Raw genomic sequence first — 23,817 nt, 5'->3', positions numbered from 1 at the left:
GGGGGATTTTGCTGAAGCAGCCCTTGAGTCGTGGGGGAAGAGACAGGCACTAGCTGGAAGGTGGGTGAAGGAGGTAGAGAGGTCATGGAAAGCTACTGCCGATCGCCTCTGCTCTCCCAGGGTAACCGGAACTGAAGTCATCACTGGGAATGAGTATGTAAGGGAGGGTTCAGCCAAGGAACTGTTGGAATATCCGTACTAAGCAGCCAACTAGCCAAGGAAGAGGTGCTTGAAACATACAGTGGGGTTCTAGTCACTGCTGTGAAATGGCCCTGAGGGTGACAACAGGAGTGACTGGTGGTGGCAGAGTGCTTGACAAAACCATAAGCACAGACATCAAAGCACTGTGAGGTCAGGACATGGGAAAATCACCTGGACGGTGATAAGAATCAGAAAGTACTATGATGGGTACGGGTTTAGGTAGAGACAGGAGCTGCAATCTGTGATATGCAGATGAATGACCCATTTATAGATTCCAACAAAGGAAATCAGTGATAATCTGGTGTCGAGTCAGAGCTGAATGGAGAGAAGAGAAAGAGAACAGTCTAGAAGCAGCCACCCTTGGAACTACCGTAAGAGACAGTGCACAGGGGACACCCAAGTTTCAGTCACAGTAGGAAGGTGAAAAGGGGATTTTGGTGGCTGACCTCCAACCCAGCCCAGCAGGTTTCAGAGTTGGGGAGGAGTGGAAGGTGAGGTCAAAAAGGCAATGAACTGAGCCATGCGTGGGCTGGAATAAGGGGATAAGAGACCTGGGAGGAGTGGACACAATATGTTCGTAAGGCTATGTGACAGTGGTACCATATGGGTACCCCTTCCTGGAGGAAGAAGAATCTAGGACGTTCTCTTGACTCATGATGTGGGATAGGCCACAGGGGGGCCCTTTTAGAAGTATTTTTTTTAAGACATTAAGCTTGGTAATATAAAGTGGCCAGGATGCTTGCAGAACTTTTTTTTATTAAGATATTATTGATTTGCACTCTTATGAAGGTTTCACATGAAAAACAATGTGGTTACTACATTCACCCACATTATCAAGTCCCCCCCATACCCCACTGCAGTCACTGTCCATCAGTGTAGTAAGATGCCAGAGAGTCACTATTGCTTGCAGAATATTTTGTGTGACTTATGAAGTCCTTTGGAGCACCCAAAAGCAAAGAATCTGGATTTGCCCAAAATGTGTTACTTCAGGTATTAGAATATTATTCCAATATACTGGCAGCATGACTCTTGACACATTAGGTTGCTTTCTCTCACAAAGATAACGCTGACTCTATTCTCTCCAGGGTTTTTGCACGAATCACATAAGAAACCCATTCAATTACTTTTACTCCTGCAACATTTACTGGGCAACCACTATGCATTAAGCCCTGGAAGGTAGGGAACTGGACGTCACGCTTCTATGTGAAAGCTCCACTACAGGAGTCGGCTGGTGTACACCACCTCCCCATTACCCTAGCAGGCTGTGGTTCTCCACTCCTGGGGAGTCATGGGTCCCTGGAGAATTAAATGAACCTTTGTATACTGGATTTCTCATACTCTTGAAGCCCATCCGAGATGGACTATTAGCCCCTAATTACAGCCTATTTTAGGGAAATATAAGAAATATTTATGGAGAGAAGCTGCCCAGTTCCTCCTGTTCATCTTGCCCGCTCACCCCTATAAGCACATGGAGACTTCACTCTATGTGACAGATTGGTTGGCTTCCTTCCCTTCCAAATCTTCCCTATTATCAAGCAACCTTTTCATCTAGAGAAGACAAAGTACAGACACTGAATCCAAGAGAGACCTTGAGAAATGGTGCTCCCATGCGTGGTGGTGTCTCTTGCCCTCTAAACCCATCAAGGGGTATTTCTGAGACTTGCCCAAACCTTTAGTGAGTCCTTCAGCCCCTACCTACTCTGCTGTAAATCCTCTCGGGGACCCAGGTCCCAGAAAATGCAGTGATTCTGAATATCCAATCCAGACTTCCTATTTCAACGGGAGTTTAGCTCTCACGTTACCAGAAGTCCTTCAAGACAGAGAGCCAGATAACTTTCTCTCTCATTGTTTAGGAATTTCTTGATTTTCATTAAATGTCTATGTTAGCAACACTGAACAAAAGAAAAATAGGGAAAAAAATCACTGGAGAGGCAACATAACATAGTGGTTAAAAACATGAACTCTGGAGCCAAATCATTCCTTACTAGCAGTGTGTCTTTAGGTTTTCCAACATCTGTGCCTCAGTTTCTCCATTTGTAAAACTGGATAATAATAGTAGCTATCTCTTAAGGGAATTGAACAGTATTTGAAACGCATTTTAAACAAAGCCTAGCATGTGGTTAAGTGCTGCATATCTGTAAAACAAAAAATCTTAAATTAGGTTAAATTTCTCCATTGGTCTTTCCAGTCCTTTCCCATTTTTAGATGTTATAGGAGCTGTGTGTGTATATGTGTATATATATATATATATATATATATACACACACACACACACATATATATACACAAACAATACTGTCCTTTTTTATTCCTTAATATTATGTATACTGATGCGGACTCCATAATTAGAACTTACAGTGACTGCCTAAAACAATTTACAAACTGTTCAACAATGCAATAATAAATAAACCAAGGACACTGACATACTGTGTTATAAAGTATCACCTTTTGTTCCAACATCAGTCTCATACTGCTAGGTAATGACTTTCCATTATTAATTTCATTTACTAATCTTTTCTAAGGTTAATCTTGATAAACAGTAAATATCTCATTGAATACTTTTTTTCTTAAATTCAGATTTAGTATTCCATATTCTATTCCTTAAAGGGCACCCAGACCCTCTCCCCTTATAAAAAAATTTGTATTTCCATAATTATGCACAAAAATGATATTTTAAAGCTTCCCATCCAACACTCCTGGCTTGATGCAAAACATTATGTTTCCAGTTGAAACACTTTTCCCAGAACAATGGGTTTTTTCCCTTAACAATGTACTGTGATCCACAAATAGTTGAGATTTCTTACTAAAAGATGTCTCATTCCCTATGTTCATTTTCTTCAGTAGGATTCCTAGTGAACCAGAAGGGTAGTTTGGAGTTTTTTTCAAATTATCTGTAATTATCTGATGTCAAATAAGGGCTACACAGCTGCTGAAAGCTTCTCCCTATTCTTTTCATCTATAGGTTTCTTCTAAGAGATACTTTCTATTGAATAAGAGAAGTCTTCCTTAACTCTTACTAAAAACTTCCCCTCTTGATTACTTACAGGTTTTTTTTTTCAATGTGGCACCAAATGTATGATAAAAGAAAAATCTCTTTATCAATTCAATCCACAGAGTTTCTCTTCATTATGGTTTTTCTGGTGTTGAAGTAGGGCCGAGTGACCACTAAAGGCTTTCCCACAGTCACTGCATATAAAGCGTTTCTCTCCACTATGCATTCTCTGATGAATAATAAGAGAAGAGTTCTTACAGAAAGCTTTCTCACAATGGTTACATTTGTAGGGTTTTTCTCCAGTATGGTTTCTCAGATGTACAATAAGGGAAGAACTCTCATTAAATGCTTTCCCACATTCATTACATCTATATGGTTTCTCTCCAGTATGAGTTCTCCGGTGTGCAATAAGGTGAGAGCTACAGTTAAAGGATCTTTCACATTGATTACATTTATAGGGTTTCTCACCAGTGTGAATTCTCCGATGAGCAACAAGATGACAGCTCTGGCTGAAGGATTTCCCACACTTATTGCATTCGTAAGGCTTTTCTCCAGTATGAGTCCTTTGATGTCTAACAAGATGAGCCATCTGACTGCAGGATTTTCCACATTTATTACATTCATAGGGCTTAATTCCAGAATGAATTATTTCATGTTTAGTAAGGGCTGAGCGTTCCCTGAATGCTTTGCCACATTCCTGACAGTTATAGGGTTTCTCTCCTGTGTGAGTTCTCTGATGAGCAATTAGATGAGAGCTCCAGCTGAAGGATTTTCCACATTCAGTACATTTATATGGTTTTGCTCCAGAGTGAGTTCTTTCATGTTTACTAAGGGCTGAGTAATCTCTAAAAGCTTTTTCACATTCATCACATTTAAAGGGCTTCTCTCCAGTATGCATTCTCATATGGGCAATAAGATGGGAGCTCCAGCTGAACGATTTCCCACATTCAGTGCATTCAAAAGGTTTCTCCCCAGTATGAGTTCTCTGATGCCCAATTAGATGGGAGTTCCAGTTGAAAGATTTCCCACATTCATTACATACATAAGGTTTCTCCCCTGTATGTACTCTCTTATGTACAATAAGATGAGAATTCCAGCTGAAGGCTTTTCCACATTTATTACATTCATAGGGTTTTATTCCAGTGTGAGTGCGTTCATGTTTAGTAAGGGCTGAACGATTCCTAAAAACTTTTCCACATTTATCACATTCATAGGGTTTCTCTCCAGTATGAGTTTTCTTATGTTGGATAAGGTAAGAACTCCAAATGAAAGATGTCCCACATTCATTATATTCAAAGGGTTTCTCTGCAGTGTAAGTGCCTGTATGTTGAGTGAGGAATGAGTCATACCCAAAGACTTTCTCCCATTCATTGTATTTATATGCTTTCTCTACAGTACCAATTTTCTGATGTTCCATAAAGGATGAGAAGTAAAAGATATTCTCATATTCTTTGTAATCATACTGTTTTTCTCCAATATGAAGTCTTGGATGTTCATTAAATGATGGGCTCTGGTTAAAGATTTGATGACATTCCTCATATTCATAGACTTTTTCTCCTGTATGTATTCCCTTATGATCACCAATATGTAGTATATGATTGAAAGATTTAACAGTATCAGTACATTTGAAAAGATTATCTCCAGGTTGTATCCTTTCAGGATGAACAGGCTGTATGGACTGGTAGAAGGCTTTGTCATAATCATTATTTTCACAGGTAATCTTATCTGCATACATTATGGCTGAGTTACATCTCCAACTTTCAGCATTTGCATCTGGCTTATAGGAATGTTCTACTTGAGAAACTCTCTGAGTTGGAACAAAAGTTAAGCTCTGGCTACATTGTGCCCCAAGTTCACAGAATTCAGAGCTTCTCTGAGATAGTACTTGCTTTTGCATGAAGACCATTTGCCTCATAGCTGTACTCTGGTTCATGTGGTACATTTCTAACTGGTCTTTGCATCCCAAAACTTCTAACCTGGAGAACCAAGGATCATCCCATATGTATCTTTTCAACTTCATGCTATGGGATTGTTCTTCCTCAAAAATGCTCTGTGCTGGGATCAGTGTTTTGCCTTCAAGATTTCTCATCCATTCTGAAATAAACAGAAAAAAGTTGTCAGAGCACAGAGAAAGAACTTAAGAATAGAAAAAGTGGAATTGTCCATATTATTGAAAAGGCAAATGTAAACTTGTTTTCAAATAGACTTGTAACCTAGGGAAAGATCATAATAGGGAAAAATATAATAGTGAAAAGTAAAGAGAAGCAGTTAACCAAAATACAAAGTGTGCACTAATAAAACCCATTTAGGAGTATTTTCCCATGAAAAGGAGGACCAAAGGGTGTGCAGGAAAAGTTATCTTTGCATACCTGAGTTGCTCAAACTTTAAAGGTTTCCAAGACCTATTTCATGACTGGTCCTTGGCCAACTCCTAGGAGTTGAGATATTGGAATGTTTCGCATGCTTGAGACCTTGAGGCACACTGTCCCAATTTCCCTACATAGTTTGTATGAACAATGTCATTTATGATGAACACCTGCTTTCCTTCTAGGGGTCAAGAGCTTTGGTGGTTACAGTCAGTCACAAAGGCACTGTGTACCTAAATAACCAACCTCCAATAAACACCCTGAACTCTTAGGGTCAGGTAAGCTTCCCTAGTAGCTGACACTTCACACCATAGTCACAACTCATTGCTGAAGGAATCAGGTGTGTCCTCTGCAACTGCACTGGGAAAGGACTACTGAAAGTTGTACTTGGCTTCCAGACATAGCTCCATGTGCCGTTTCCCTTTGCTGATATTGCTTTGTATTCTTTCACTGTAATAAACCATTAGTCTGAATATGACTTTTGAATCCTATGAATCCTTCTGGTTAATCGCTGATCGTGGGGGTGGTCAGAAGGTATCCTTGACAAAGGACACACTGAATACTATTAAGGTGAAAAAATAAATAATTGGCTTAATAGATAGATGATTAATCAGGCCCTTAACAACTGCTTAAATTATTAAAGTGTCCTAATTCATTTCTGTGTTACAATATCCTTACAGTTCCCCTGTGTGACACCTGCTCAAAAAAGGAGGGGGTGAAGTTAAGAGAAAGTACACCAACAGAGGCTTCAAGCTAGGGTGTCATCTATATGCTGTTACATCATTTCCTATTCCTTAGAGTTCAGTTAATGACACAAAATCCATCAGTGAAGGGGGCAAAAATCACCATGGTTTATGGAAACTCCTACAGTTACAATTCTTTTCACAACTACAGAATTATTTGTAGAACAATGACACAAGAGATAGACTTGAAAGACAGCATGTTTTGATGGAGACACAGGAATACTGGCTCTGCCACTATCCTTGGAGGACTTTCCTGATAATTAAATAAGATTATGAATCCAGTGAAATGTCTGGCAACTTCAACATTCGGGAGGCACCTATTATCACTGCTGAGGTATCACTCCCCCAGCAGTTGAAGGGGTCTGTGTTATTTTCCTATTGCTGCTGTAACAAATTAGCACACAGAAGAGTGGCTTAAAATAATGCAAACTTATCTTACAGTCCTGGAAGTGAAAACTACAAAATGGCTTTCATGGGCTAAAAGCAAGGCAGGGGAGAATCCACAGTCTTGCCTTTTCTTTTGGACGCCGTCTGCTCTCTTTGACTTGGAGCCCCTTCCTCCATCTTCAAAGCACTTCATTCCAACCTCTGTTTCTGTCAACCGCCTCCTCTCTGTATCTCCGACACTCCTGCCTCACTCTCATAAGGACCTTGTGATTACAATGGACCCACTCAAATAATCGAAGATAACCTCTCTATCTCAAGATCCTTAATTTATTTGCATCTGAGAAGCCCCTTTTGCCATACTAAGGTATCATATTCACAAGTTTAGGACATGGTGTATCTTTTTTGGGGGGGCAGGGGTGTCATTATCCAGCCTGGCACAGGTACCCAACAGGACGTAGTTCCTTGTCCTCTTTCTCTAGGTTTTTCTTCCTCTCACTTCACTATATACTATTTTCCCCATTTCGCTACCCAAGTCCATTACAAAAGAGGCTCTACTCCACTCAAGAACTGGCATTTATTACAATTTCAAGCTCAGCTCCTAGAAGTTAAGGAATGATCTTCATATAGCTTTTGAATTCTTTCAATAGAAACTTCTAAAAATGGCAGCTGATCATCCCACTGACCAAATGAACAACTCTGGCCCAAACTTCTCTTGGTCCTTGTGGACTGAGTGTCCAGAACCAGAGACAAGAAAGACAGTCTCTTTCACCTGGAAGTTAGGATCTATCTGATGAAAGGAAATGCTGAACAGTTATGAGCAATACACACAATATATCACTGAGAGATCGTGGGTTTGTACATGCTAAGTGGGTGGGAGGTCGAAAAAGGAGATCAGTACCAGCAGAAGAAACCAGGGGAAGTTCCACACCAGAGAAAGGAGTCCAGCCTTCAGCCGGGCTCCAGTGCAGACGGGCCCCAGGCACGGCACGTGACTGGACTCATTAGGAAGACGTGAAGGTGCCAGCAGAGTAAATAGCAGGAACTAGTCAGGGAATGAGAAAAGTAATAGAAATATTTGGACATCTGGTCAGTTACGCAAAAGGCAACTCAAAACACTGTACAACAAAACAGAGACCTCATGATGGAAAACCTCAGAGAGATACATGTGGAATAAGAATAAGCACCTGAGGTGGCTGATAACAAGTTATGAATTTACTCATCAACTTGAGCTGCAATTTTATGAGGGAGGGACCTGAGGGGGAGGTGACGTTGGTGAAAGTTGAATGACACAGCTGACATTTCAGAGGAAGAAAATCCCAGGAGTTAGAAGAGATTACTTCCTGCAGAGGCAGGAGCAGGTGGTCAGGGTGCTCTCTCGACACTGAGCTCAGACGACTCAGAAGGCTGGCTTCAGGGACACATACCAAGAACCTGGGAAAACAATCCATAGCAAAGAGATGAAATTCCTAGTTCCACGGAGATCAAGGAGACAGTGGAGATGATCTGCAAGATGGTAAAAGTGTAAGGAAGGAGGTGACAGAACCACAGGCCTCATAAAGCATTAGCACCAAGGGGGGAAGACTTATAACTACCATAATTCATGAGTCCTTGAGATCTGAAATGAAGGCAGCTGGTGAGACTCCACAAAAGCCCATTCTGTTAGAAGGGCTGGGAAGAAATCTACCTCCAGAACTCAGGAGGCCATGGTACAATGCTAAATTAAAAACATCAATATACGGACCAGGCTGAATCACAGTCTACCTTTGGAAAGATGAAAAATAACTGCACATCCCCATATGCTTTTAGTTGCATAAAGAAACTCTGGAAACATAATAGAAATTACTAAAAGTAATTAACTGGGGCAAGAGGTCAGTGAAAATGGCAACATAAATACCCTGAAAGTTTACCAATCCATAAAAACAACCAAAAAATTGTCAAAAACTGTCACAATTAATACTCTCAGAATTTTGTAAATTAACCAAAGCCTTGCAGCAACCCAGGGGAGAGTGTATTCACAGAAACTATATTAATTTCATTAACAGCGAGTTTTTTAGATTATCTTCGTCCCCATCTCTGGCTCTGCAATCACAGCAGCCTTGGAAAATAACCACCTGTATTTCTAGTACTAGAGGAAGCAGAACGAGGTTTAGAGATTTTTCAGAGCCTCCTTCCCAAGGAATAGTCTTTATTTGACCTGTTTGGTGGTTCCTCAAAGACTTGACTCAAAAGGCTTGCCAGGAACTTGAGTAGTGCTAAAGGCCTCTAGGGTGCAGGTTTGTCTGTCAAACATTTGCAGGCAATATGTTAAAAGTCACTACTTCCTGACACAATGGAAACCAGCTGAGGCAAATAATAATACACAAACCAAAAAGATGAAAGAACTGAGATGTCCATAAGGGCTCTGAAAAACCCTAACATATTTCTGGGAATCTAGAAGGTTGCATACATACACATAAATTGTGAAAGGTCAAAGCCAAAGCCAAGAGGGAATCCTGACAGTGGCAAGAGAGAAGCAACTCATTACACACAAGGGGACCCTTATCAGGTCAACAGCTTATTTCTCATAGAAATCATGCACGCTAGAAAGAAAAAAACTGTTAACCAAGAATTCTGTATCCGGCAAAACCTTCAAAATGAAGGAGAAAGCCAGACACCTAAACAAAACCTGAGCATTTGCTGCTAGCAAACCTGATCTGTAAGAAATGTTAATGGAACCCTTTAGACACAAGTAAAAGGACACTAGACAGTAACTCAAAACAGACAACATCAAAAAGAGTAACTACATAGCTAAATACAACAAGGCTATATAAATGCATGTTTCTGTAACTTCTTTTTTTTCCTGATTTAAAAGACAACTACATAAAGCAACAGTTATAAATCTACATTGGTGGACATACAATGTGTAGATGTAATTTGTGACAGTAACAGCATAAATGGGGGACGATACATCTATACAGAAGCAGATGTTTTGTATACTATTAAAATTAAATTGGTATTAATTCAAACTAGACTGTTATAAATAAATTAACATGTTAATCATGATCCCTAGGACAACCAGTAACAAATTTAAAAATCTATAGTAAAAGAAAAATAGTTACCTATGTGTGTTGGGGGGGTATTAAGAATAATGTGGATAAGAGCAGAGTAGTAAAGTGAGGTTTATCAGCTTACAATTTAAGTAACTGAGTTTTTGAACCATGTGAACACCTAAAGGAAAAAACTCTTTTTTTTTAAAGAAGAGTCTGTGGCTATGGTTACAAGTTCGTCAGTAAAGGAAATGAAAACAAATTAAAAAGCTGGTGAGTGAATGAGAAGTCATCTTAGTGACAAGGGCAGCTGAGATGATGAAAGACACCAGGAGAATGGACAGTAAGGAAGGGAAACTGCAGTTACAAAAACTGCTACCGTCTTAACAAGGTGAGCATCTTTGCTTCGATCGACAGCCACAAGAGAGTCAACACAGGGATAAAGGTCCTTGGAGGGGTTCTGGATGTCTCTGAGGAAGGCGATACCGTGGCCTCGGCCATCTCTCTCACAAGCAGAGCTGGGGGAAGTTTCGGCCTGTCTCACCTGGACAAGGGTTTTGAGGAAATGCTCGCTCCACTGACCACGGCTTTTCTCCTTGCTCCAACAGGGAGATAACCTCGGGCTTGGCGATCTGATTCCCTATGCATGGACGAAAAACACCGACATGTGAAGCTTTATATGCTTCCCATACCTATTCTTCCCTGGCTTCTCATTTGGGCAGAAAAAGTGGGATCCCTCCCACCTCATGCTTTATAAGCATTAGGAATTGCAGCCTTGAACCTAAGGGCTCAAGACCATCTCAGCCTTCTGGGACCCCACAAATCCTTTAGATTTACCACTGAACCTTATTTGTTGCTGGTAGTGTTGTTGTTAAGCATTGCTACTTTTTAAAAAATGAGATGTAACAGACATACAACATTATATTAGTTTCAGGTGTACAACAAAGTGATTCGGTATTTGTATATATTGCAAAATGGTCACAATTAAGTCTAGTTTACATCCATTGCCAAACAGTTATATCCTGTGAGCTTTCGAACAAGCAGCAAAGGTATCACAATGCAAACAGCTTCATTTGCTCAGGCAGCACCCGCCTTACCCACAGACAACAGGTGCCCAAAGGTCTCCAGCATCACGTCACGGTACAGCGTCCTCTGAATCGGGTCCAACTGCCCCCACTCCTCCTGGGTGAAGTCCACGGCCACATCCTTGAAGGTCACTGGTTCCTAAAAGAGCACACGTTTCTCTTCAGTCTGGGGCCCTCCTCTCCAATGTTCTCTGGGGATGGAGAGGCTGACAGCACGGGGGCGGTGACAGATGCAGAGAGGACTTATATTAGTTACATTCAGTATTTTGGCTGGTGTGGATCAGGTCTCACAGTGAGCCACCCAGGGCCCTGTATTTGGGATGTTCTCCTAGGGAATTAAGTATGTGGGCCCACAGTAACCACAAAGACAAGTGCATCTCTCCTACACAAGTCTAGTAACACTGGCTACTGTGGACAGGATCCCCACCAGGGCAAGGCCCCCTTCTTCTCTGCAGATGCAGAGACTTAATAAGGCCAGGACCTTATTAAGAGTACAAGCACTGGTCACAGGCCAGAGACCCAGGGATCTGAGTCTGCTCAACATGCAGATCTAGGGCCTGGAAGGGTGAGCTAAACATTCGCAGGCTGTCTTCCTGGCCATAGTAGCGAAGTTTCCATCCCCAGATCATCTCTGTCCCAAAGATCGGAGCTAAGGGTGAGGAAGGACAGAGCAGAGCGCCTGGGCCAAAGACAGTCGGTCACAACTGCCATCAGAACACTGGAGTCTTGAAAAGTTCAGACTGATGCTTTTAGGAAAAACAGAACCACGAATACTCACTTGAAAACTAGAGGGGGAGATGAATCATAACTTCTGTCTGACTTTTGCAATGAATGTCCTTTACAGTCCTTTTAAGCAATCAGCACGTGGGCCTCAGGTGTCTGGGCATTTCCAGGTGGGCCAGGGGCAATGCCTTCCCTGGTGGTGGTGCTGGTGCAGAGTGGGCTGCCCATCATGGGTGCTACGTCACAAACCTCACAACTCGGGCCCACTTCTCGGCCCCCATTTTGCCGTCTGTGCACCAAGGCCCTCCCCTCCATATAGAAACTGGTTTCTGGTCAACCTCTGTCAGTGCAGAATCAAGCCCAAGACAGACACCCGCTGGCCGGACATGCGTGCAGTGCGTCTCCACCCTGAGAGTCCTGTGGAGCGTGCCCAGCCCTTCACAGGCCGCTGCATGCCTTCTCCTCTACCTGCACTTGGCCTTTCCCACAGCCTTCCTTTCTGTCCGTGCCAGTCATGGCTTATCGGCTGACCTTGTCACCCCTCATTAGGGCCAGCCCTTGCTGCTGGGTGTTCAGTGTATTAACTTTTATTTTTATGTCAGTCTGAACTTCCCTCCACCCTCACACAATGACTGGTTTAAAGCACAGAATGGTTTCTGCGCCGATGATTTCCTTACTCTGAGAAGCATTTAGAACTGCTCACTACCAGCTCCCTTAGTGAAGCCATCCTCAACCTTGTACTCAAGGCCAATTTCTTGGTTCTGGCTTATAAACCTGCCCAGGTCTTAGTTTCCTTGATAGCTGTTACTTCCATGTGTTTGAGTAACTTTTTTATTTAAAAGTAACATTCAGACAAAGGATGCACACAAGGCCTGTGTAGCATGAATCATCAGTGCAATACACTTTCACAGCAGTCCAGGGAGCCAGCAGGGAGGCTGTCTGTCCACTGCCCACATGCTGCCAGTGGGTGCATCTGAGGTTACCTAATGTCTTCAAATACCTTCCACACTTAACAAGGTCCAACCCCACACCCAGGCAGCTGTCAAGCTGGTGAGCTGAGCCACAAGTTCACCTCCCAACCCCAGTGGAATCCCTATACGCACATTTAAAAAGGAAGAGAACTACACCTAACATATAAGTAATGAACATTAGAGATTGATTCTGCAGCTGCTAATAAAAGGACAATGGCAGTGATCATCAGTGACCACTAAACCACAGGTGAAAGAAAGGTGGGCGGGTAACTCAGTAATGGAGGCATAAGGCAGTAATACCTGCCCCCCACTAATCCATCATGTCATCTGAACGTGGGCCTAGACATCCTGTGCCCACTAATGCAGAACAGTAGGATGGACCCAGCACCACCATGCAGTATTCACGCCAAAAATACCTACTCCGGCCTCTTGCCCAACCACCTGTTACAAGAGACGAAGGGATGGAGAAAATTATCACAAGGGCAAAATCGGCAAAACAAGACAAGTGACCTGGTTTCTTCAGTATATAAAGCACATGTAATGTGTGGTCCTTATTTGGATCCTGATTTGAACCAACCAACTGTAAAGGACATTTTGGGATCAAGTGGGGAAAACTGAATGTTATCTGGGTGTTGGGTAATAAGAAGAAACTATTGTTGGGTGTGGTAAAGATACCATGGCTATCTTCTAAAAAGTATTAATCCCTTAGATATATATGCAGAAGTGTGTATGGGTGAAATGATACACCATCTGAGATTTCCTTTCAAGTACTCCAGACTTTAAAGAAACACTGTGTGTCAGAATAAAATACAGGCAGAAAGCTGGAAAGCTAACGGTAGCTAAAGCTGGTGAACACAGCTGTTCGTGGGAGGCCGATTAATGGCCCACAAAGACGTCCACATCCTAATCCCCATGACCTGTGACTGTTAGCTTAATTTGACAAATGGGACTTTGCAGAGATGTGATTATGTCATGGATGTTGAGATGGGGGGATAAGCTTGGATCATGCAGGTGGGCTCAGTGTAGGCAGTACAAGGGTCCCTTTAGGTGAAGGAGGGTGAGGCAGGAGGGTCAGAGTCATCGGAGATGGGAGAGGGAACAGCAGTTGGGGTGATGCATTCCGAAGGTGGAGCAGAGGGCGGTGAGCCAGGAAGTGCGGGTGGCCTCCAGATGCTGAAGAAGCAAAGAAGCACATTCTGCCCTGGAGCCCCCAGGAGCGGACCTGTGGGCCCCACACCTCTGAGCTCTAGAGAAGAGTCAGTTCGTGTTATTTTAAACCATTAAGTCGGTGGTGATCTGTTACGGGAGCAACCTGAGTAAACACAAGGTTCATGTTCTACTTCGGGGTTTAAAAATCTCTTAAGATTTTAAGAAAATGTAAGAGAAATCCCAGTGAAGAGAAGAGGCCATCAGCATGTGGTTGGTATTCCACATTCCTGCAAGATGGAGAGTGGATCCAAGTGCACCTGACCAGCGAGACGGGGCCGAGATCCCAGCCCTGCATGTTAGAAACTGCAGCGGAAACGGGACCCCAGGGGAGGCTCTGAGCTTAAACACAGAGAAGGCAGGGGAAAGTCAAGTTAAAAAACAGATGAGGGGAAAGGCTGTGTTCAGGACAGCTTTGCCAGCTGCCCCACCTCCCTGCCAGTCACTCCTCTTTGTGGGCAGCGCTATCAGCAGCCAGCGCTGAATGTATATTCGGGCAAAACTCCCAGGCCTTCCCAAGAGTACGGAAGGTTGTCGTGATGCCCAGGCGTGGCAGCCCCTGAGGTGAGACCCCTTCGGCCTGACGTAACAGCTGGGGAATCTGTAGCCTGACAGCCAGCGGTGGACCCAGAAAGCAGGAAGCAGAACCAACGTGATGATCCTGGCCCAACCAGGCCAGGGGGTGGGGGTGAGGGTGAGCACAGGGAGGAGGCCAGCCAGTCAGGAAGCAGACCTGCTCAGCCACAGCAAAGCAGGAACTCCGACTACAGCTCTTCCCTGGTGAAGAGACCAGCCGCCCAAGTACGTCCGCTGCACAGGTGCAGACCAGACTCGGTGCCAAGACACAGAGAACCCAGGCAGCAGTTGCATCCAACTTTCAGTGAGCTGTAATTCTGACTGTCAGATTGGTGAGATTTCAGTATAAAACAGGACAGGATGATATGAGAGGCTCTGAGAGAACAGGAACGAATTCACAGGATATGAAGAGAGAAGACGCAGCAATCACTTCAGGAGGCCCTACCAAGGAAGAGACAACCCCAGAGAGAGAATATAAAGGAAAAAGACAAGAGGGGATTTTTAAAACACGGTTTCTTAAAAAAAAACGACACAAAAACACTAGCCATAAGCAGGTATGTTTGACAAAAATACACTTAAAAGCATTTTACTGATAAAAGACACCATAAAGTTAAGACAAGCTGCAAACTGGGAAAAGACAGCTGATCCAGAATGCAGTAAAATGCCCACATATTACTGAGTCAGTCTACATCAATCTAGGGATGGGAGAGAGAGCAGAGGAAATACTGAAGGCCAATAACGATATAAAACATTCAACCTCACTAGCAAGCAGGGAAATGCAAACTAAACTAATACAACATACCATGCACTGGTCAGAGTAAAAATACACCCTGAAACGCAGTGAAACTTGGCTTGTTGAGGGTATGTCTAGATAAAATGCATATGTGTGTGCAAAGTCAAAGTACACAAATGTGCACACAGCTTTGGCTGGAATAGCAAAAATGGCAAAAATGGTGGGAGAAGGGGTACTTGTAAGCCCATTCATGGAAGGCATGCACAAAGCACAAGCCCTGGTTGGAACAAAAAGAATGAAATTGACCTTATTCATCATGTGGACGGACCTCAACGTTACTTTGAATGAGCTAAGCCATAGAAGTTACGTGTAGAAAGAGCAGTTAATAAAAATTCATCTACATTAGGTCTGTAATTATCTATGAATGAGTCTAAGAATGGACTAGGTGTGCACAGATCATGAGTGGTTGCTCTGAGGGTGGGAATGTGATGGTGACTATACAGAGAAACAAACAGGACGTTAATGACAACTAATTTGGAGTGATGGCGGCCATGTTTGATTACTTTTTATGCTTTTCCGTAATTAAGAAATTTGTCAGAAATAACATTTAAATAAACAAAAGGAAGTATTTCTTGCATTGAAACTGGAAGGGCCTATGGACTGCCAAACAGATGAAGAGCCGCCGCTGATTATGCCACGTCAGGGCCCACAGCTGAGGCTGGACATGAAAGGGGAGAAACAGGGGAAGGCAGGCACCTTGCCTCCCAGCTGGAGACCAGAGGAAGCCTCCAGGGCGAGGCCAGATGCTGCAGGTCGCAATTATAATTCAGGATGAGAGCAGGGTAGGGGCTGCCCTCGGCGAAGAGCAAGCCCTTGGACCTGAGCCGGCACTCTACAAACACCTGCTAGGATCACTTACAAGCTTTCATCCCAATTCTTGTAAACATTCTCACACAATTCACTTTGTACACACCTACAAGTGTAGACCTAGGTACTCCAAAGCACTTCATGGAACCTGCTGACACACCAGCCACGCACCCATGGGAGGGTATGGAGGATGCGGAGGCTGCTGAGCTGGGTGCCAGGTGTCTGCCTGACAGGATCGCATCTGACTGCTCCTGCATCACCAGGATCCCGACAGCTGGCCCCTTCCCGGAACCTGGGGAAATTAAGATGAGCTCTTTGGCATCTTCAGAATTTCATTATTCATTAGTATTTTAGCATAAGTTCTTTTCAGAGGAGAACTACTAGAGTGTGCACGTTCTTGAAGACAACCAGGGATGGGTGTGGGGTATGACATCACTGGTGTTTCTTGTGCACAGTATGTATCACGGAGGAGCCACTGGTGGACCATTAAGGGGAGGTCTAAGGGCTCCCACTATTTGAGGAGTCTGGCTGGCATTTCAGATGGGCTGGGATATTATTATTTTCCCCATCCTTCAAAATTAATGGGATCTGGGCTCCCACTAGCTGAAACTTCGCTATCCAACATGTTTCCAAGAATAGACTATTCAGATAACAAGGGATGACAGCATTTGATGGTTTCACCAGGTGAACACTTTATTTCAATAAATATTTAATTTGGAGAAAACAACAGAGGGACACGGGGCTCTCGTTTGTGTTCCAGAAGACCTTGCTTAACACAAAACTCACATGGTTCAAGTCTTGAATTTCCCACAGGGAAAAATCCAAAGTGAGTGTGGGGAGGGGCCAGGAGCATATTTTCAGAAATCACAACTCTTCAGACACTGGAGGGTGCTGTTATTTTAATTGTTTTATTCCCCCACCATTAGCTCTAGTGATTCTCAGGAACGCTCTGGAGCTAACAGCAGCATGCAGCTCCCCACCTCTTACTACAGCTAACTTCTGCTCCCAAGCCACTGAATCAGGCCATCTTTCGGCCTAGACTTATTTCACTGCTGATTCTGTCACAGAACCTGAAAATGACTGTACGTCGTCGGCACAGCAGCAGACATCAGTCACCCAACTTTGGATGTCTGACAACCACCCCCTGCACCACGCACCTCGGGCTGCTTTGCCTTCCCAGACGGCAATGCTGCCAAAGCGGGGATGGCGTACTTACGACACTTCACCAGTCAGCTCTGAGCCTGTGGGCGGTTTCATTGCTTTAACTTGGGGGAGGCATAGAGACATTATTAATGTTTTCATATCCCAGTATCTCACATTTGCTTGCTCATCATTTTAACATACAAAAGAAAAACCTAAATATGGTAGTGAAACTATTTTTCTTCATTTTTCATAGCAGGGAGCCAACAGGGCGAATGTGAATTGATGACCTGGGATAAGAATCTCTCACTTGGAAACAAGGACACAACCCCAAGAAGCTGAAATCAGTGAGTCAATAATGGCTGCCTCTGCATCATGAAAAGAAATAAAATACTTGTATTTGTATGACACAGATGATCCTTGAAACCATGCTAAAGGACAGAAGCCAGACACAAAGGCCATATACTGTATGATTCCCTTTGCAGGAAATGTCCAATAAATAAGCAAATACACGGAGAAAGTAAATTGGTGGTTGTCAGGGGTTGGAGTCGGGGGTCAGGGCAGTGGGGAGGGGCCCTCGTGGGTTAGGCTTCTTTCTGGAAGGATGAGAATGTTCTGGCATTACACACTGGTGACAGCTGAACAATTCTAGGAATAAACTGAAAACCACTATATACTTTATATACTTTAAGTTTGAATGAACTTTATGGTATGTGAATATTTCAGTAAAACTGGTACAAAAATTTTGTTTTTCTTAAGTGACGGCCTCTAGTGGAGGAGGCCGGGCAAGAGGTGGGGAGGGAGACAACACCTCCAGTATCAACTCTGTGTCCCATTTCTCTCAGGAGCCACCCTTGTACCTTACAGTCACAAAGTCCCCTGCTTCGGCTCCTGCACACCTCTCAACCCTGACCCCAGGCCCGGTCACACTGAAGCTGGCAATACCAGCCTGCTCCCCAGAATTCCCCTCTCCCCACACCCCTGCCAGAGTTATCTTTCCAGCCACATTCTAGACCCTGGCACCTCTTGCTCCCAACACCTCTGAGGTTCCTTCTGACCACTGGGATCCAGCCCTGGGTCTGCAGCAGGCATCCAGAACCTGGATGGACTCGCACTGGCCTCTCAGCCTACTGTCTAGTTGGGGTCAGCCTCCACTCAGACGCTGGTCATGTAGACACCCCCAGTGTGCTGCAGGTGGCCAGCCCCCTGCTCACTAGGAAGTGCCCGTTCGGCTGCCACATCCCCTTCCCCTCCTGGCCTAGGTTCGTGTCTCCCGGGCAGCCTCCCTGCTCTGCACCCTTTGACTTCTATGCAATCTCTGTCCCACCTCCCAAGGCAGGAGTCAGGCTCGGAGCCCTATGGCCTCCCCAGGCACTGCAGGCTTCTTGTGTCCTGAGCCACGTGTGCAGCACCAGCAGGCTGGGTGGCCTCAGCGGCTGAATGAACCACCCTGGAAAGGGGACTGGGGGTTCCTCAGGACAAGGCTCCAGCTTGTCCCTGTTCCCCCTCCCAGAAGCACAGAGTGCACAGGCAGCACCAACCTGCTTCGGACCCGAACACTGAGGGAAGGTGGAAAGAGGAAAGGGAGGGAAGCTGCCAACCAAGGCCGCTGTGCCTTGTGCACCAAAACCCACAGCCCAGCCCAAGCTCAGGACAGTGAACAGGCTGCTGACAGTGAGGCTCCCAGCCGTGGAATACTGTCTGAGTCCTCCGTGTGTGCTCAGGGGGTGACAGCTTCTGGCTAACTCCTTATCCACCCAAACTCTAGCTGTTGTGAACTGAGGAACCACACGGACTGGGTGGCCAGGGAAAACCTGGACACCTCAGAGGCTAACACTGGGCAGCCCTTCAGGGAAAAGCAGAAGCCCCATCTCACCTGGACCAGGGCTGCTGGGGGCCCAGCGACCCTCCTTGGCTCCTCGGGGTCCTCCACACGCCGAGCAGGGTCCTGAGGACACAGGGCTGAGGGGGGAAAGCGAGGTCACGGTGGCAGCTCCCCTGCCAGAAGTGCACACACAAGAGTCCTTCTTCCCAAGGGCGCAGGGGAGCCAGCCCTGGCCCTCCCTCTTGGGCAAGGGGAGAGACCCACCTCCTCATTTTACAAATAAAGGGAATGGGGCTCAGAGAAGATAAGCACTGTGCCTACAAACATGAGCCCCCGCAGTGACCCCTCTTGTTCGGAGGCACTGTCTCTGAGAAACACTGTCTGTTGGTCACCTTTCCAGGCCTGGGCCCTAAATGGACACACATTTATTCTCATGCACCCTGTCCTGGAGATGTCACCATCACTTTCTCCCTCAGCAGTGTCCTGGTATCTCTCTGTTCCAGATCTACAGAAACAGCTATGGGCCAGATCTGCCCTGCCCTAAACCCCCACCTGACTCCCCTGGCCTGGCCATGGTAAGTCCCTCCTGGGAGAAGCTACAACATGGTAGCTGACGTGGCCAATGAGGACACAAGGTTTTGACTCACCCCAGGAGGCCCACGGGTCAACAGCCACGATCCCCCATGACGGGTCCGAAAGGACACCTACACAAGATGATCAGGTTAAGGTAGGGAACAGAAGGCCACTTTCCTAAAAGTTCTGTTGACAAAAGGCAACAAAATGGAAAAGGACACCTGTCTCACTAACGGGCCTAACACAGTTCTGCAAACAGAGCCCAAGGGCATGAGGAAAAAATACAACACAGCAAGTTAAATTTATAACAGAAATGCACAAGTAGATAACTCTCAGGAAATGTACTGAAATGGCATTGTCACAAAATAGACCAGTTAGGAACAGAACCCCTCAAATGACTGAAGAGCTAGCTCGAGAAAATGTGTAACGTTACCTAATTAAAAAAACAAACTACTAAGATAATTGATGTCTTTAGTTGAGATACAAGAAACCTCACTTAGCGATAAAACACACCACTAACATACTACTTAAAATTGTTCTTAAATTACAGTGCTATATAAGCAAAAAACAATCATAAAAATAAATATGGGAGTGGTAGGGAAATTTTTATTGTGATAATGACTATCTTCTAAGAAATCCCACAAATCACCTGTAAAATCTCACAACTAATGAGACATCTCAGGAGATGAGATGACTATAAAATATACAAAAATTATACTGTCTTTCACATGAACAAGCTTCCCCTTTTACCAACAACCAAGTTTGGTTTTAACCCCCCCGCTGTGATTCCAGACAGGATCCAAAGAGTTTTACAATCTCTTTGCCATTTTATGGAGACTTACTTCATTCACCCTTCTGCGTTAGCCTCCTAAGGTACTGTGTCAACCATAAAAGAGCACAGAAAAGGGTGAACAGTCAAGGTTCTTCTTTTAATCTCACTCACTTAGTTCTGTACCAAGGCAGAGACCCCCTCCAACCTCCCAAAACCCTCAGACACGCACCCCCAGCTCTAACCCCAGGCTCCTAGGTCACTCTAGGGAGGCCCAGAAGAAACAGGATTTGGACTCACCCCAGGAGGCCCACGGATTGATGGCTGCCATTCCGCAATATTAATCCACCAGGTGCCTGCCTGGAGCACTGGATTCGGTTGATATACAGAAAGAAACAGCAATGCCAACCTAACGACAAAAGCGAAGACAAAAGTGGTCCTTTCTCACAGAAGATCCAGTGGGAACAAAGAGAACCCATCCACAGAAGCAACAAAACAGTTCTTGGGATCATAATAAGAAAACAGATTTTACATGTCAAAAACAACACAATATCTGGAGAGAAATGAAGACATGAATAAACTGAAAAAGAGCAGAATCCAGGATGAGAGGGTAGAAATTTGTCAACGGTTCCCAAGAGACGACAGTGACAACACTGTGGCACCTTTCAGGCTGACTTGACAAAAGTCACTGTAGAATCACCTGCAGCCCCCACACCCAAGCGGCTGCCTAGGGCTGCAGGGCGGGAGAACGCCGAGTGCCCGCTTAACGGGTGCGGGGACTTCCTTTGCGGGGTGCGAGGAAACTGTTCTGCACTGGTGGCGATGACTGCACGACCTTCTGAACATACAAAACCACTGAAATGTACACTAGATGGCTAATTTCATGTTACGTAAATATTATCTTGGAAGGAGGAAGAAAGAAATGCGGTCCACCTGCAGGATCTACCAGGCCCACGCCTGCTCGTCTCCTGCTGCGCAGGCCGACCACCAGCTGCCTGGGCTCCGGTCTTTGTGCCAGTCCTGCGACCACTGAGGGTACCAACGCCGACCGGCAGGGCTCTGCGGATTCCTGCGAGTGTGTGTGCGGCACCAGGACGCCCACTGGGCCCCAGGGGCACCGGGATCCGTGCCAAGGCTGCAAGCAGGCAAGCTATTCTGCACCGTTGTTTGTGACTTGACGAAGTCCTCCAGTCACTGCTTCACAGGAACCCGGGGTGTTCCCAGCCCGTTTGTGTGACTTCCTTCAGCGCCGTAAGCGGAAGCGCTCGGACGAGAAACGCCCGCCGGAGAACGAAACGGGGCTTATTTACATGAACGGCCTCGAAAGCATCCTCATCTGCGGCCTGGCGTCCCGCCCAGGTTTCCCGCAACGCCCCAGGCGGATGCGGTGCTCAGGAGCCCGCGGAGCGAGCGGCCAGCCTCACCTGGTTCGCGGCTCCCGGCCTCGCACCCTGCGCGCCGATACCCGCCGCTCCCTGCAGGCCACCAGCAGGCTCCGGGTCGTTCAGCCGGGATCCCCGCGCGCCACCTGGGGACAAAGGCCCGCTGGGCCGGAGGCCGCGAGCCGGCACGAGTCCCGACGAGCAGGATCCACGGGGGCCCCCGCCCAGCCGGCCCAGCGCGGCGCGAGCCCGGCGGAGAGCGGCAGGAGGGTCCGAAGGCCGAGGGAACGGGGCTGCGCGGCCGGCGCGGAAAGGGCAGGCGAGTCCCCGTCGGGCGCCGCGTCTCCCCGGTGGTTCTCCCGACGCGCGGCTGCGGCGGCAGCGGGGGGCCCGCCGGCCGGGCGATCGCCTCACCTCAGCCGCGGACAATGGCGGCCGCTCCCCCGGCGCCGTCCAGGGCGCGCCCCGCGGGCTGCTGGGGGTTGTAGTCCGTAGCCGTGAGCTTCCGCCGGGGCCGGAAACGCCGCCGCGGCCGCGCACCCCAACGGATCCGAGTCGGCCACGGCCCCGCGAGCCTCGGCTGGCGGGCCTGTGGAGCGGTGTCTCCCGGTGGCCGCGCTCAGCGGTGGGGATCCGACGAAGCCCGAGCGCTTTCTGCGTCCCAGGCGCGGGTCCGAGGGATCCTTACTGTTTAGAAGACGGTTAGGAAGTGGGCGTTCTGATACCCCTTTCAGATAAAGAACCTCATTTTGAGCTTCCTGCATACGAAGCTCTACTGCTTAGAGCATCACGGATTGTTCCCAAATCTCTCCCCAGATGGCGACGTTTTATGGGAGCGTAAATTATCACGGACCTATTGTGATTTTTCCTTGAATCAACATTTACTGAGCGGCTCTGAGGAATGCAGTCATAATAACCAAAGTCCTGCCTCGGCGGCTGCCGTTCAAACCACTACCCAAGCGCATGGACAGGGATCACGAAAAAGCCCCTCAGCCACCACGGAGAGGGCCCCTGGGCCAGGACCCCAGCCCTCGGGCCCGGCTGACCCTGGAAGCCCCGCGGCAGAGCCTACGGACGCGCCTTCGGGGCCCCCTCACGGCTTCCGTCTCGCCCGGGCTTGGGGTGACCTTTGCCCAGGGCTTCCTCGGCCAGGGCCCCTTCCTCTGTTCACCTTATCTGGGTAACCCCTCAAAGTGGGACTGACAGATCATAGGGTACGAATATTTATGTTCAACATTGGTAGATATATCACCCTATTTCCAAAAGGATTACACTTTTCATATTCCCACTGGCAATGTCTCGGAGTTCACTTGTCCACATCCTCCCCAGTACTTGGTAGGGTCAGATTTTTAAATTTTTGCCAAATTCATGTTTGGAAAGATGTGTACACTTCTCTTAGTAGTAAGAGTCAGCATCTTCTCATAGTGTTTAGCCATTTGTGCTTTCTCTCCATGAATTATCTTCAGCTCATTTCCTTTAGGCATCTTTCTATTGGGTTGTCTTCTCTTCCTGGTGTGTAGAACTTTTTTCCATAAATTTAGCATTAATCTTTTCTTACGAATATATCCTTTCCAAGTTGTGACTTACCCTTCACTTTATGGTCTTCTGAAGAAAAGGATTTTCTTCAAGTGTCTTTTATAGTTTTTTATGTCTTAATTTGAAAATTCCCAGTAAATTCTTCCGTTCTATTTCCAAACCACAGATCTGCTTTCTGTCCCCGTAGGTAAGTTTGAGTTTTCTATAGTTGTATGTAAGTGGAATGATTTATAATTTTTTTACAGGGGATGGAGAGTCTGGCTTCTTTTACTCAGCACTGTTATTTTGAAATTAATTTATGCTGTTGAATATATCAGTAGGTCATTTTATTGCTGAGTAGTATTACACTTTAAGGATCTATCACTATCTAGTCATCTGTCAATGGACACTTGTTTCCAGTTGGGCTATTACAAATAAAGCTGCTAAGAACATTAGTACAGTATACAAGTCTTTATATGGACATATATTTCCTTTTCTTTTGGGTAAAAGTTTAGGAATAGAACGGCTGGATCATATGGTATGTCTAAGTTCCACGTTTTCAAAATTGTCAAGTTGTTTTTCAAAGTGGTTGCACCATTTTACATTTCCACCACCAGTGAATCAGAGTTCCAGCTTCTCCACATCCTTGCCAACACTTGGTATATCAGTCTTCTTGTTTTTTGCAATTCTAATAGATGTGTATTGGTATCTCATTGGGTTTTAATTTGCATTTCCCT

At 45.8% G+C, this 23,817-nt stretch overlaps 1 protein-coding gene and 1 non-coding gene across 7 annotated transcripts; both read right to left on the bottom strand.

Moving 5' to 3' along the window:
• Positions 1–937: 937 nt before the first annotated feature.
• Positions 938–22,726, bottom strand: LOC118920165 (zinc finger protein 606). 6 transcript variants are annotated; one of them, XM_057496490.1, is made up of 7 exons: positions 21,117–22,712; positions 20,484–20,592; positions 19,489–19,545; positions 18,893–18,978; positions 10,813–10,939; positions 10,260–10,355; positions 938–5,287 (listed from the first exon to the last, which is right to left on the bottom strand). In XM_057496490.1, the coding sequence occupies exons 2-7, from the start codon at positions 20,512–20,514 to the stop codon at positions 3,300–3,302; spliced, it is 2,385 nt and encodes a 794-aa protein (XP_057352473.1). In that variant the 5' UTR covers positions 20,515–20,592; positions 21,117–22,712; the 3' UTR covers positions 938–3,299. The 6 variants fall into 6 exon arrangements, with proteins under 6 accessions (XP_057352473.1, XP_036756510.2, XP_036756513.2 ...); XM_036900615.2 differs by having other exon boundaries at positions 21,608–22,711; XM_036900618.2 differs by having other exon boundaries at positions 19,489–19,600; positions 21,608–22,709.
• Positions 20,193–20,313, bottom strand: LOC118920985 (small nucleolar RNA SNORA26). The gene has a single exon (XR_005028143.1). It is a non-coding gene; the product is annotated as a small nucleolar RNA SNORA26 (small nucleolar RNA).
• Positions 22,727–23,817: the final 1,091 nt, after the last annotated feature.

Source organism: Manis pentadactyla, assembly GCF_030020395.1.
Source record: "Manis pentadactyla isolate mManPen7 chromosome 15 unlocalized genomic scaffold, mManPen7.hap1 SUPER_15_unloc_1, whole genome shotgun sequence".
Lineage (NCBI taxonomy): Eukaryota > Metazoa > Chordata > Mammalia > Pholidota > Manidae > Manis > Manis pentadactyla.
The sequence above is the reverse complement of the archived record's forward strand: the minus strand, read 5'-3'. Positions and strand labels throughout refer to the sequence as shown.